Raw genomic sequence first — 16,404 nt, 5'->3', positions numbered from 1 at the left:
GAGAAAAATATTCGCTCCGCTCTACTCGCTCAAGTTTGCCTGCTGGAGTATTTGTTTTTACTTGCGGCATTTGCGCGAGTCATTCGCTCGAGTTCAATATTTTTAACTTGAGTGAATGGGCAAATGATTTGCAGAAAATAAACCGTTTGCTCTAGCTAAATTCTGTAAAAAAAAAAAAAATTCTACGCTTCTTACTGTTTAAGGAAGCCGCCAATGACAGACATACGCCCAGGTTTGGCTACTCGAAAAATCTTTAAAATTTGCTTCCCATAGCACTGACTTGCAGGCGTGAAATGCCTGCTCAGAGCTGCTCAGCACCAATGAGCAGGCTCTTTACACATGCTGTCAGTGCCTTCAAGACTAATTGCAGGGCAAATTTACAAGAACTTCATAGTTGTTCTCTGTTACAGGGCAAACTTTCACAAAGGGCAGTTATAGTATTTACTGTAGATACTTTGTAAAGATTAAATGCATTTTCATAGCGTGTAACAGTGGAAATAAAATAGTTAAAAATAGTTTTTTCTTTGATCATAAGACTTGTGTGCACCTTGAAATATGTTGTGCATAGTTATTCACAGTTTTTCATTGTTTTGATGAGAAATATTTAGAAAATTTCAATGTTCGTTTTTCTTTCTTGAATATATAGGCGATTGCATTCTGATTGTTATACTGCTCAGGAGATTATCGACTTTTGACTATCTAGTAACATCCGTTTGCGAAAAAAAAAAAACCCATCATCATGGTGTTAAAAATCAGCAATATCGAAGAATCGCAATTTAAATCGAACTGACACCCAAAAAAATCATAAAAGAATTGAATCCGGAGAAAAGCATATTGTCCCAGCCCTACTGAAAACATATGCTTACATCAAATAAAATCATAACACACTTAATGAATAATCTATATACAAGTCTGTATGATCATCTTACCATGTCTGGGAGATGAATTTGCAGATGCACCCGCAGGTGAGGGACTCCGAGAAGTGGAGTAGATTATATCACTCCCATCGTGGGATCGCTGCCCTATAACATCCACAAGAGCACATGTTGAACAGGAAAACAGGAACACACTTGAATTGATTAAGCACTGAACTGAGAAAAAAAATTGTTCCTTCCTGACAAAAAGGAGTCTTCAAAGTTCACAAAAAATCAACAAAGTATCAACAAACGACTGTCCTAAGTCCTGGAAAAGCACATTAAGAAAATTAAGTTCAACAAAAAACAAAAGTATATATATAAAAAATAATAATAAGGACTCACAACACACAGGTGACCCCAACAGGGCTTGGACAACAGATCTTGAGTACTAGGATTTTCAGCTCCATTGTCACCTGAGCATGGATCTGCCAACTCGTCCATGGAGGATCCTGTAATCAAATTTCAATTACCATGTATGAAACTTATATATGACACCAATTCAGATAACTTCACTTGTATCCAAGCTTTGAATTCAAGTAATATGTGTGCAGTGTGATTGTTTACACAGCAATATAAAATTATCTGTCATCCATCCCAACAATATCATTGATAATAGTTTGACACACTTCTGTTGAACCCTGGCCTATTAGGATAGCCCACTCAACTTACCTCCATCGGTGGCATCATCAATAGTGGCATGAGTCTTCTTCTTTATTTCTGGTGGCTTTGGATATGCCTCCAGACTGGAATTTTTACCTAGGTATAATACAGTAAAGATTCATACATCATGGTGTACAAATTATGTTGTAAAAAACTGCATATTGGAAAAAGCCTTTCAAAAAATCTTTTTTGTAATAGAGTCAAGCAATGTATTCATACTCACTTGATTGCTTTGCTGATGGCACATCATCTTCTGACATGAATTGTCCTGAAATCATTAGATAATTTAGTAGCCTACCTTTACAAGTAAAACATGTATTAGGGTTGGGCAGTAATACAGTAATAAGGTATATGGCGGGGTCTTAAAAATAGCAACAGTTTCAATACCATCATTAAAAAAAATACAATGCACTTATATAGGAGATAAGGATTAAATATTAAATATAATTTATTTAGTGGCAGTATTTCGTTCCGAGCTAACGAGAAGGGAGAGGCGGTAAATACTGACGAGGCAATTTGTAAATTGTGCAATAAGGACGCATCTCAGAAACAACAACGCACGCACTTTTCACACAGAGACTCCACATTATCTCCGCAGCAGCGGTTCACCACTTCTCCGCCGTTGGTTGTTCACACAGAGCCGAGCAGCTCCGGCGTAAAAGACGAACCAGAGTATAATTCACACAGTAAACCGCCGCTGCAGCTCCAAAAGCGGCGTGACGGTACGCGTCATGGTGATGTTTTTTTCAAGGTGTTTCCTGGTGTCCTCCTGTTAATCTAAACATGTACCACTGACTGTTTATAATCATGATGCTGTTATAATGTGTTATGTGATTGAGATCCTGACCCACCAAACATCCTGGAAAGTGACAAAGTGACGTTTTTTCCTCTAAATTACATAATTACATAATCGCCATCAGTAAACTGGACGCTGTCTGACTCTTTCACTGGCGGAGAGAGAGGCTGTTGGCTCGGGGGGAAAGATCACTGAAAAATCACTGCGACAGACAGTTGATAAGAGTGAGTCGATCGGACCGACAGGCTGACAGACACTTCTCCACGTATAAATGCGGTATTATTTTCCTCATATAAGTTGCCAAAGACACGACCAGTTACTACGTTACTGTTGTTTGGTCCTGTAACGTTGCTTTGTGGGACATTTCTCTATATTTTGTTGAGTGATGGACCTGTTTAGTTATCAGACAGTGAACACCATCAGATCAACACACCCCTGCTCAGCGCCGCTGGCTTATCCGTTCACACTGGTTCGGTTCGCCAATACTGCTCACCATCGGAGCGGGTTTTCAGCACCGCAGGTGAAGTTGTCAGTCCACAACGTGCTCTGTTAAAGCCGGAAAAAGTGCTGCTCTTTGTTGTTATTAGAGTTGTTCGGGCTGTGATTTAATGTAATTGATTTGTGTGCGCAAAAACTGTTCTGGATGTTTATGTTAAAGTCCGTGTAAAGCGGCAAAAAAAATGTGTAAAAATTGCTAAGTATATAAAATAGGGTCACAAAATCATGGAAAAACAAGCACTTCTCTCTGCTGTGAAACGCTGGGGGCGTGTCAGTTAGAGGCGCTGAAACCACGCCCACCGCGGGGGGGGGGGGGGGGGGGGGCTCTGTGTGCTGCACAAGGACGTAGCCTACAGCAACAATGGAATCTCATTGATTGCTCATTTGAAGGACCCAGCCTTACCTGTTTGAGCCATGATCAGAGCCAGTGCTCAGCCTCATACGAATACAATATTTATAACATAAGCACACACTGACACTGGCGGGCACGTAATCACGGCCACCGGAGAGAGAGCACCTGCTGTCAGCGAGACAGAGAGCATCGGTGGCGGGCACATGATCTTCTCCGTCCCCGGCTTGCATCCTCCCGTCCGCCGCCAGCGGCTGCTACCATCACGGCCGCCGGCATTACGCGCCCGCCACCGATCCTCTCCGTCCGCCGACAGCAGGTGCTCTCTCTCCAGTGGACGTGATGGTAGCAGGCAGCCGCTGTCGGCGGACGGAGAGGATCGGTGGCGGGCGCGTAATGCCGGCGGCCGTGATGGTAGCAGCCGCTGTCGGCGGACAGAGAGGATCGGTGGCGGGCACGTAATGCCGGCGGCCGTGATGGTAGCTCTGTCCCGCCGACAGCAGGTGCTCTCTCCGAGGACGGAGAAGATTGTGGCGGGCACATAATGGCGGTGGCTGTGCTGTAACTATCGGGGGTAATGTGGACACTGCAGAGACGGGTGTTGGTGGTGATTTTGAACTCTCCACAGTAGCTCCTCTTGACAACATCGATCCACCATTTCCTTACGTTGTCTCGTAGGACACTTAAATAGGCTACCTGAGCTGTTAGGTAGATTCTTGTCTGATAAAAGTTTTTTGGTTTCCCAGAAATGCATTTCTGAGAAATGTTTCTAAGTAAAGAGTAAAGCTCCACCTCTTCCTGTACGCAGATCTAGGACAGCACAGGTCTGGAATGAGACATGATGTCCCAGATGTGCTCAATAGGATTCAGGTCTGGGGAACAGGCAGGCCAGTCCATAACATCAATGCCTTCATCATGCAGGAACTGCTGACACACTCCAGCCACATGAGGCCTAGCATTGTCATGCATTAGAAGGAACCTAGGGCCCACTGCACCAGCATATGGTCTCGCAATGGGTCTGAGGATCTCATCCCGGTACCTAATGGTAGTCAGGGTACCTCCAGCAAGCACATGGAGGGCTGTGTGACCTTCCAAAGAAATGCCTCCCCAGACCATCACTAGGCCACCGCGAAACCGGTCATGCTGGAGGATGTTGCAGCAGCAGAACGTTCTCCACGGCGTCGCCAGACCCTGTCATGTCGGTCACATGTGCTCAGGGTGAACCTGCTCTCATCCATGAAGAGCACAGGGCGCCAATGGCGAATCTGCCAATCTCTGTGATCTCTAGCAAATGCCAATGGCATTGCACGGTGTTGGGTTTTAAGCACAGGGCCTATTTGTGGACGTCGGGCCCTCAAACCACCCTCATGGAGTCGATTTGGGACCGTTTGAGTTGAAACTTGAACATCAGTGCCTGCTGGAGGTCATTTTGTAGGGCTCTGGCAGTGCTCCTCCTGTTCCTCCGTGCACAAAGGAGCAGATCGGTCCTGCTGTTGGGTTATTGTCCTTCTTCGGCTCCTCCACGTCTCCTGGTGTACTGGCCTGTCTCCTGGAATCTCCTCCATGCTCTTGACACTGTGCTGGGGGACACAGCAAACCTTCTTGCCACAGTGTGCATTGATGTGCCATCATGGATGAGTTGCACTAACTGGGCAACTTCTGTGGGTTGGAGAAACCGCCTCATGCTACCTCTAGTGGTGCAAACACTGGCAAAATTCAAAAAAGAAAAAAATCTGCCAGAAAGGCCGAGAACCGAGAAATGGTCTGTGGTCACCACCTGCAGAACCATTCCTTTATAGGGATGTCTTGCTAATTGCCACTCGTTTCCACCTGTGGGCTGTTCCATTTACACAACAGCAGGTGAAATTGATTCCCAATCAGTGCTGCTTCCTAATTGGACAGGCTGATATCTCAGAAATATGATTGACTTGCAGTTACATTATGTTGTTTTAGTGTTCCCTTTATTTTTTTGAGCAGTGTATATTTACAGAATAATTGTAAATCTATATTAGCATTTCTACATCACAATTTCACCTTTACACAACAATCAACATTTATATTTGCTTATTAGATGTTGTATTAATGTTAATGTGGCCCTGCGATAGACTGGCGTCCTGTCCAGGGTGAACCCCGCCTTCGCCCAATGACCGCTGGGATCAGCTCCAGCCTCCCCGTGACCCTGAATATAGGATAAGCGGTAGACAATGGATGGATGGATGGATGGATGGATTAATGTTTATGTGTATTTTTGAACATATTTTACATTTTGTAAGAAAAAAAGGTTTGGGATCAAATAATGTTGGGGACCCCCTGCTGGAAATCCGTGGACCCCCTATGGGTCCAGGACCCCATGTTGAAGATCTCTGGCCTATATTCATGAATGTTATTGAATTGTGTTCATGAAGCTGTTCATGTTGTTCAGCAAAGGTTCACCGTGCATCAGTTTATGACCGGCTGGTCCCATAACCAGACTGTGAGCCCCCCTCACTCCCTCTCTTTGATTCTGGTTGTAATGTATTGATAAAGCGCTGGATCACTATTGTAAAGGTCACCCTGTATGTTCCTCCTCAGCCACCGTACCTGTCAAAGTTGTTTTCTAGAGTATTTGAGCGCCAGATTAAAGCGGTGCAGGAGGCCGTGACAAAGGTGGAACCCCTCTGGAGGCCGAATGCAGCTAAAACAACACAAACAGATTTACAGGTTCAGAATAAAATGAGCCTCCAGAGCAATAAAATATGAGGTGTTCTGAATAAAGAAAGCAGCAGAGCTGAAAACATCCTGCTGCTTTATGAAGGACGAATGAAAGTCAAAGTCAGACTGAAACATGATGTCAGTGAACTGACTGAGACACAGTCAGTTACAGCAGCAGTTACACACAGACTGCAGTCAACAAGGAGACGACACACTGAAACACTCAAATATCATCCTGCACCGTTTCTCATCATCATTTTCCTGCTACGAGTTTGAGGGACGATGTTTGAATTCAGAAGTTAGAAGGAATCCAACAGGAATGTGTTGGGACCTAACCGTTAGGACTACACCATGCGGCCTACAAAGCCTACACAGGACAAAGGGACAAAGGGGATTAAAAACTACACCGCCATTTTAGTTTCACATCTCACCCAGGTGAGAGATGCGACGCCACACAACTGGTGCCTATTGGCTGACAATCTTCAGGGAACCCCGGGGGGTCCCCTGGAGCGGCCTGAGCTTTATAAACCGAAGCCGCCTGGAGAACACTCTCTTACTCTCTCTTACTCTCTCTTACTCTGACTCCTACTCTGGCGTCTCTTCCTACAACCGGCGCAACACCACGTTGCAACGGGAGGCGACCCCTCCTGCAGCGCACCGCTGCAACAAGAGGAACCAAGCCGGTTCCTGCCTTCCAGCTACCAGACGCTGTCTGAAGTAAGCTGTCTAAATCGCCAAGCCGCGATTATATCGCCGCTCGTGGAAGGAGGAAACACCAACTGTTTTCTTTATTTGAGTTTGATCAACGAGAGGAAACCCGCTCCGCTCTCGTCTGGACGAAGCCGACTCATCACGTCCCCCGTTGACGCCGGGGACTCACGAACTACCGCCGTTACAGAACGCCGTCATCGTCTTACGCAACGATACCAGTAGGCTATCAGTCTGGGCAGAGACATAAGTGATAGTGTAGGATATGCTTGTAATTCTTGTTAATGTGTTTTAAGTTCTGATCGCGGACCGCCGAGCCCGTTTGTTCATGTGCTGCTGTATTTGAATACTGATCGTGGACCCACGCAGCTGGGTTGATTTCTGTAACAGTGTTTGCGACTAACCTCCGCCATATTCGCGAGCTCAGAAAGCCTCTACTATCAGTTAAAAGACCGGTCTCCCCGTGTGATAGCGGCACGCCTTCTGGGCCTCAGAATATCGCTCGCGCATTCTCTCTCTCTTTGTTTGTGTCCCGCTAACACACACACACATACACGCCGCACACACGTGTCCTAAGCCAGCTGTTCCCGGCGGACGCTAGGGACATAGCTACATCTGGTGGCTACATACGGCTATCTCTCTCTCTCTCTCTCTCTCTCTCGCTACTCCATCGGACGCCAGTGGCTCCGCCCCTGAACGCTGCGAGGAATAGCTCCATCTGATGGTCGCGCCCGACCATATCTCTCTCCCTCTCCCTCTCTACACGCACGCACACACGCACACACAAACACACACACACTCCACGTGTGTCTCTCCTTCTGTTTAGCTTAGCTTTGTGTGTTAGGTAGTTAGGTAATAAGGCTTTGTTAATTGCAGTGTTATTGATTGTGATCGTTATTACTGATTTTAATAAATCTTATTATATTATAACTAGCGGTCTCTTGTGCTTTATGTGTATATGTCACTGGATAACAGCAGGTTGTGAAGGCTAGTGCTTGAATTTCACGCCCTTTTTAATTGTTAGATTGTTTTTATGCTTCTATGCCAATGATCACGATGATTGGCATGTGAGTATAAAACCTTTATATTGAGACTGAATAGAGTTTTAGGTTATCTTTTCCCTGATCCCAGGGTGGTGCCCCGTTTATTCATGATTATATCATGATAATATATTAAATATAATTATTAATATCGATAATCATATTGACATTAATAATTAGCTGTTGATAACCAAATCTGCTCCTGCTACAACCCCAACAAATGGACAGCTCGGAGCTTCCTGCAGAGATCCACATCCACTGAATCTCTTTGGCTTTTGGACTGTTGGTCGGACAAAACAAGACATTTAAAGACTTCACCTCGGATTCTGACAGACTGGCCTGCACATTTTATACCGTTTACTGGTGTTTTATAGACTCAATGATTGATTACTAAAACATTCAATAGATCCATCAACAGTTAATATAAGCTGTCATCCAGTCTCCTCTGAAAGACTTGATGTTGAAACATCGAGCGGAAATAATAAGACCACACTGACAGCATTAATCTCATAGGAACATCTAAGTGGTTTCCTGGTTGTCATAGTAACAGTCATATAATATGTCCTCAGTAGGTAGATTCTTGTCTGATTAAAAGTTTTTTGGTTTCCCAGAAATGCAGTTCTGAGAAATGTTTCTAAGTAAAGAGTAAAGCTCCACCTCGTACACAGATCTACATTGAGGACAGCACAGGTCTTTATCAGAGCAGAGACAGACAGGCAGGCAGACAGACGGTCTAAATGCACATCATGGACCCCCTGTTGGTGCTGGTGCTGTTGCTGTGGATCTCAGGTAGGACTCTGCTTTAAAGATGATGTGATATTATTTGTGTTGGATCTTTAAATGAGAACAAACTCACATACATCAACACTGCCAGGCTCCACTCCACGGGGTTTTCATCCAATCAGAGGTTTTCATTCCATTTCAGTCATTTATTATTTCTTTTTTAGTATGTATTACATCAATCATGTTTTCCTTGCTTTTGATCACAGGGAAGTAGGGCTGTCGAAAAATATTCTAAATTCGAATATGAATTCGAATAGTTGTTAAAAACTGAATTTGAATGTGAAAATTAATATTAGAATCATATGTAAAAAAACAACAACAGCGGTGCGACTGTCTGCTTTGTGGGTGGGCGTGTGCCTGAGGTCAGGGAATGTCTGTTCTATATTGTAAAACTTCAATTAATGTTAATAATATTTGTTTCAACCACTGAATGAAGCCTGACATATTTAGGACAAGAATCACGACCTTAAATTGCTCTAAACTCTTGATCAGCATTTGTTTCTTGTTGTCGTTCATTTAAACCGATATGTGGAGGGAGGGAGGGGGAGAGAGAGAGAGAGAGGGATGGAGAGAGAGAGAGAGAGCGTGAGAGGGAGAGAGAGGGACGAAGAGAGAGAGAGAGAGGAGGGTGGAGGGAGAGAGATGGGGAGGGAGGGAGAGCGTGATGGAGGGAGGGGGTGAGAGAGAGTGAGGGTGGGAGGGGAGAGAGAGAGAGAATGAGGGAGGGAGGGAGGGAGGGGTGAGAGCGTGATGGAGGGAGGGGGTGAGAGAGAGTGAGGGAGGGAGGGGAGAGAGAGAGAATGAGGGAGGGAGGGAGGGGGTGAGAGAGTGAGGGAGGGAGGGAGAGAGATAGGGAGGGGGAGGGAGAGAGAGAGAATGAGGGAGGGAGGGGGTGAGAGAGTGAGGGAGGGAGGGAGAGAGATAGGGAGGGGGAGGGAGGGAGAGAGAGAGAGAGAGGTCTGCTTGTCCATCAGTTAATTTCCTTATTTTTGTAGGTAATATGTTGTTAAATATGTTTAAACTTAAAAAAATTACCAATACAAGTAGTTATTGGTGCATTACAGTTGTACTCGGAAATCGGGATATCCGATCCCCGAGGTCGGATTTCCGACTCGGAAAGTCGGACGATCCACACAAGCCCGACTTGACATTTAAAGATGGCTGCCCCGGTTGTAAACAGTAACGTTACTGATGACCGATCAAAGGGCGATCGATACTTTTTGTAAACAATGAAATACGTAGAAAGACTTTGTGTTTTCTCTTAATCCACCGTGTTTGCAGGTTGCAGAAGGACGGCATATTTGTCCAGAAGGTGTTTATATTCGGACAAGGCAAGCGGAGGAATAACTTTTGTAGATGTAGCCATCTTGTTTCCTCTTCCGTTTTTGGCCGTTGGCTACTTTTTCCAACTTTGTAACTAGGTGCGTTTCGAATCATGCATGAGCATGCATTTGCCTCGCAAAACCAGGCATTCTGGGAAAAAAACGTCACAAATGCTGGTGATAACTTCCCTTTGCGACATGTCACATGGCTTTAAAAACTCGCGGTATCTCCAGGGTACCTCCCTCCACATGCTTTTCTGTGCAGATGGTCTGAAATAAGTGCGGACATAAGACACTCCCCTCAACGTGGCCCTAGTTGGTTAGAATTACCACGTGGTATTTCCCACGTGAGAAAATTCCTCAGCCTCCGTCAACAACGGGACTTCAAATGCCTCGGCTCAAATTCGTCCGACTTGTAACTGAAACGCTGGCTGCGTTTCGGATCGCATGCATTTGCGCCGATGCATGAACGAGACTTGAGAGGATCCGCCGGAACTCGTCATAAACACGCCAAGTTCCCACCACGTCAAGTCGGACACAGGTGCACTTCACCGACTTTTTTTATTTTTTTTTTATTTAAACTTTATTAATAATTGTATACATAACAAAAACTATCACGCCAGGGGAAACTTCACGGACTTTGCACAAAGAATATGGCCTGCCCAGTGGCGCTGGCTTTCTTCGTCGCTGACGAACTCGAGCCGAGGCATTTAAAGTCCCGTTGTTGACGGAGGCTGAGGAATTTTCTCACGTGAGGAATACCACGTGAGAATTCTAACCAACTAGGGCCACGTTGAGGGATGTGTCTTATGTCCGCACTTATTTCAGACCATCTGCAGAGAAAAGCATGCGAAGGGAGGTAACCTGGAGATACCGCGAGTTTTTAAAGTCATGTGACATGTCGCAAAGGGAAGTTATTACCAGCATTTGTGACATTTTTTTCCCAGAATGCCTGGTTTTGCGAGGCAAATGCATGCGCATGCTTGATTCGAAACGCGCCTGCTGATAACTCGGGCGTGACGTCATTCCCAAATCCGGCTTCCGACTTCCGAGTGATAAATGGAACGCATATATAACGAGATATATGTCTCGTTGTATTAATTTGTCCTGTTATTGACGTGCCTAATGCACAACCAGAAATTTGAATATGTTTGAATATACGTGTTTTTTTAAAGGGAATATTTGAACGTCATTTTAGAGTAATTTTGACAGCCCTACAGGGAAGTAAACTGCTCACATACATCAACACCGCCAGGCTCCACTCCACGGGATTTTCATCCAATCAGAGGTTTTCATTCTATTTCAGTCATTTATTATTTCTTGTTTGTTTGTTTTTTCAGAGTATTTCATACATCAATCATGTTTTCCTTGCTTTTGATCACAGGGAAGTAAAAAGCAGTTCATCCAGAACAGGGAGGGCAGCTTTGATGAAAGGGAGGGACACACAAATGTTCACCTCACGACCAGAGGGCCAGATATATCACCATACACTTCCACCATTATAACCTTGTCACTTCATTGGCCTACTATAGCTCACTCATTTAATAAATACAACAACATATATACTAGCAATCAAAGTTTATTGTACCAATTTAAAAAAAATACAGATGATTTGGCTCTCAAGAACACATGCCCCAGACAAGGCTCCCTAGTCGGCCAACATTTTTAACATTTCTATTTTTCGTGAGAAAAATCAACATTTTACCATTTACATATCTATTTTTCAGAAAAATCCATATTTCAACAACTACTTTTCTATTTTAATAAGAAAAATGTTGTGAACTTCACACAGAAACAAACATTCCTGAGTCATATTATTTCAGTGCAAACATATCTCTTTGTATTTTCTTCTCTGCCCTTACATTCCATAACATTTTTAAATTATATTTCTCAAACATGTTATCCTCTGTAAAGTTCTCTGCTGCTCTTAAACTGCAGTTTTTAGATTTCAGCTTTGTACTTCAGGAGCATCTTTGTGCATCTCTTCACATGAGAGATGTACTTCCGTGTATTCGGACGGTCGGATTGATGGCCCTCAAGTTCCCTCTAGCAACTGTTAGACTGAATTACAGCTGGGGTTCAAATGACATGCTATTTTCCAACGACTGTGAAACCAATAATATATTCATTTTTATAAATGGACACAGGTTGTTTACACATGTACATGGATAATTATATATAACTATAAAAATAAAACATTGGAGAGGAGGGGATAAGAATCAGGTTTTTCCCAACATTAGAACAAGTGAAATAGAGCAGGGGTGTGTGGGAAAATAATACATGAAAAGAGAAAACACCTTTGTAGGGAGATTGTCTATCAGCTTTTAAAATGACCGTTCAATTAGCTGAGGACACTTTCATATTTAATCCGTTACTTCCCTTAGATCCGTCTGTGTCTTTTCATGAAGGAAACCCATTTTGACCATATTTTTGTGAATTTATCCATTTGTATATGAAGTTAAAGGTGATTTTCTTCCCATTCAGTATCTATCATTAATCATATCTGTCCATTCTTCTACTGTGGGAGGGTTGGGCTGCAGCCAGTGTCTACTTATGTTTTTCTAAGCTGCAGTTATCATTGTTGTAAATAAGTATTTGTGAAATGAATGTTTTGAAGTGGTTACATGTATTATTTCTACAATCACTGTATGTATATTCAGTAAGCATCTCTCTGTGCAGCGGTTGGTGTTGTTAGTCCGCCATATATTCAGACTTGTGACAAACGATGCAGCATGTGATCAGTGTTACTGTGTGTAAGTCCATCTGATTGATCATCCTCACTGTTTCCTGTTCACTCTGTGTCAGAGCTGCATTTAAACGCTGCTGCTTCACATTAAAACACCTCAACTACATAAACTTTTATTGTGGAGGGGTCACAGGAAACACAATAGTTGTGTCTAAATTCAGCGCCTCATCCTTCAGAGAACACAGCTGACGTAGAACGTGAAGGCCAAGACGGTGTGATCTACAGAGGACTTCCTGTTTGAGTCACCAGCTGTTCCCGCCCTCACACTTTGCCACTCCCGTTGCTTAGCAACCAGTTGCTGTTGACCCTAAAGCACAAAGAAGCCGTAACTAACTGATCTGATAAAAATGGAGCCAGAGATCATAATTTGTATCCTTTTTATTTGATATTATGATGGTTCAGGCTGAGAGAGGAACATTGTCAGGTAAATTAAATAACATTAACATTGGTTAAGCTGTGCACTTTAAATTTAATCCCATCGGTCACTATAGTGACCATGAAAACATTTTCAGTTAACAGGTCCTAAAAACATGACTGAATATTGTATCGATCCATTTCCAGAAAGTATTGAAGTAATAAAACCTCTCAATGACATATGTGCAGTGTTGCATGTTTAGTGTAAATGTCACATGACCAGAGCTGATTACTTCCTGGTTGCACCTGTAGAGGAGGATGGCTGCATGAAAGCTCCGACAAAACAAGCTTAGTAAAGTATGTTAATATGAAGATAAGACTAATATTTCTGGTTCACATAATCTTTAAGATGTTTAGTATTGATATATGTATTTACAATCACTCAACTCTGTTCACTGAAGTCACAGAATGAAGAAACATGTTGTGACCAGTGGGATAACACAATGTACAGTATCTAGATGTACATGTACTTGTTTGGAGTTCTTTATTAGGAATAAGCCCTTGGGATGTACCATCTCGTTTTCCAGGGGGTCCCGAACAACATGAATACAATGAAAACACAATTTAGACAAAACATTGAACAGAAACACACGGACACAAACAGAAACATGTCATTAATTAAATAAGAAAAAAAAGATGGGAAGATACGACTCATAGAGAAGTATAACAGACGATCAAAGAAACTAGATGATTAATAAGTGACATTAGTGATCAGACATGATTGTGTTAAGGACATGAACAAGTAATCCTATCATGAGAAGACAGGGCATTCTTCAACTTGTACACATACAGAGTTGTTGTTCTACCTAACTTTCTCTTCTGTCTTCTAGTTGAACTTACACACACTAACATGCTGCATATGTTGGACCGAGGGGCCCGCCCACACAACGCATGCAATATTACAGCTAGCCCTCAACATGAGAAAGATGCTGTCCTCAGTGATGGTGATAGTGATGGGTCAGATATGGACTATGAGGGGGAGACACACACACACACACACACACACACACACACACACACACACACACACACACATAAATATATACATGTATATATCAAAGTTTAGTTTGATGCTTTCCTCTTCTTGAATGCAGAATACCTCTATCCTGAATAACCCCTATATTGTAAATGAATCATGTGACTGGTCTACAGATTAAATATTACAATGTTACAATGAATGCACTAAAGTAATATTGAACTAAAGTACAAGATAAAATGTTAGAACAAAGTTAGAACATGAAGGTTTCAATACATTTTCCAAAAGTCACAATGTTACAATAAAGGAGATGTTTTGAGTTTGCTTTCTGTATTCATATCGGTGATGTATGAGGACTTTTGATATGTAAAATAGTCACACTAGCATGTGATGAAGTATTTTAGTGGCGATGATGGAGATGCTGCCAGAAACAGAGTTTTACATTTTAGAAGTATTTTATAAGACTGTGAAGGAGAAATATGCTAACATAGACATTATCCCACCGGTCACCTTTGTGACCATAAAACACACTTTTCACCTAATTTTCCATGAAGATTTTCAAAAGTAATGATTGATTATTGAAAAGGGTTAGTAATGACATATGATTTGGATATTTCCATGTCTGGGAAAAATGTGGGATTAAATGGGTTAAGATAACATTAATGTTAACTTTAGCTAGTTAATGTAGTTTATATGGCTGCAGGCCCATTTTCTCTAAATCACAACTTAAAAAGAAGCTAAGCTGTCTGTCTCTCTCCTGTCTCCCTCCATCATCTGCTGTCTGTCTCTCTCTCCATCATCTGCTGTCTGTCTCTCTCCTGTCTCCCTCCATCATCTGCTGTCTGTCTCTCTCCTGTCTCCCTCCATCATCTGCTGTCTGTTTCTATCTCCATCATCTGCTGTCTGTCTCTCTCCTGTCTCCCTCCATCATCTGCTGTCTGTCTCTCTCTCCATCATCTGCCGTCTGTCTCTCTCCTGTCTCCCTCCATCATCTGCTGTCTGTCTCTCTCTCCATCATCTGCTGTCTGTCTCTCTCCTGTCTCCCTCCATCATCTGATGTCTGTCTCTCTCTTGTCTCCCTCCATCATCTGCTGTCTGTCTCTCTCCTGTCTCCCTCCATCATCTGCTGTCTGTCTCTCCCTCCATCATCTGCTGTCTGTCTCTCTCTTGTCTCCCTCCATCATCTGCTGTCTGTCTCTCTCCTGTCTCCCTCCATCATCTGCTGTCTGTCTCTCTCTCCATCATCTGCTGTCTGTCTCTCTCTCCATCATCTGCTGTCTGTCTCTCTCTTGTCTCCCTCCATCATCTGCTGTCTGTCTCTCTCCTGTCTCCCTCCATCATCTGCTATCTGTCTCTCTCTCCTGTCTCCCTCCATCGTCTGCTGTCTGTCTCTCTCCTGTCTCCCTCCATCATCTGCTGTCTGTCTCTCTCCTGTCTCCCTCCATCATCTGCTGTCTGTCTCTCTCTTGTCTCCCTCCATCTTCTGCTGTCTGTCTCTCTCCTGTCTCCCTCCATCATCTGCTGTCTGTCTCTCTGGTCTCCCTCCATCATCTGCTGTCTGTCTCTCTCCTGTCTCCCTCCATCATCTGCTGTCTGTCTCTCCTGTCTCCCTCCATCATCTGCTGTCCGTCTCTCTCCTGTCTCCCTCCATCATCTGCTGTCTGTCTCTCTCCTGTCTCCCTCCATCATCTGCTGTCTGTCTCTCCTGTCTCCCTCCATCATCTGCTGTCTGTCTCTCTCCTGTCTCCCTCCATCATCTGCTGTCTCTCTCTCCTGTCTCCCTCCATCATCTGCTGTCTGTCTCTCCTGTCTCCCTCCATCATCTGCTTGTCCTCAGAAGGATGGATGCAGGAGTGGACACAAACAGGAGCAGTGGTCACATCGACCAGATATTCGCTCTCTTCAACATCATTTGAAAATGTTTGTTGATTTTATTTCATTGAATGAAAACAATATATATGTTTGTGTTTCTCCAGGACTCCAGGTTGAAGGAAATCACAACTCAACAGGTAAATAGAGAAATGAACAAGAGAGAAAGAAAGCAGAATCTTCACTTCTTTCACTGACGACTCTCTTCTTTCTGTTCAGAGCCTGATGATGTCAGGTTGGTGGGAGGAGCCAGTCGCTGTGCTGGAACACTGGAGGTGAGACATCAGGGAGACTGGAGACCAGTGGCTGACTATGGCTGGACCCTGAAGGAAGCAGCTGTTGTCTGTAGAGAGCTGGACTGTGGCTCTGCTGTTTCTGTAGGAGAGAGAAAGGAGTCCTCATACAGACCTGCGTGGAGGATCAGGTCTGACTGTGTTCATTCTGGATCCACTCTGAGGGAGTGTGCAACATCATTCTTCTCTTCCTACATCCTGAATCTCACCTGCTCAGGTAAGCCCCTCAGTGACATCATCTATGACATCATCAGTGATGTTGCTGTGTGTCACTGCTGCAGGCTGTGGTGTTCTAAACATGTTCTGGTGTTACAGTTTATTTCAATTTCTTTGGCTCATCTC

The 16,404-nt window shown here is 43.7% G+C and overlaps 1 protein-coding gene across 1 annotated transcript in view; it reads left to right on the top strand.

The window, feature by feature from the left end:
• Positions 1-16,404, top strand: part of LOC311010055 (scavenger receptor cysteine-rich domain-containing protein DMBT1-like) — a gene marked incomplete at both ends in the record, with an annotated part of 528,569 nt that overhangs the window by 118,945 nt on the left and 393,220 nt on the right. Inside the window, one exon of the mRNA XM_084004536.1 lies at positions 15,989-16,279. Coding sequence (XP_083860662.1) covers positions 15,989-16,279 — 291 coding nt within the window. The remainder of the gene's footprint in view (positions 1-15,988; positions 16,280-16,404) is intronic.

This window comes from Eutrigla gurnardus (genome assembly GCF_963514095.1).
Source record: "Eutrigla gurnardus genome assembly, chromosome: 24".
NCBI lineage: Eukaryota > Metazoa > Chordata > Actinopteri > Perciformes > Triglidae > Eutrigla > Eutrigla gurnardus.
The sequence above is the reverse complement of the archived record's forward strand: the minus strand, read 5'-3'. Positions and strand labels throughout refer to the sequence as shown.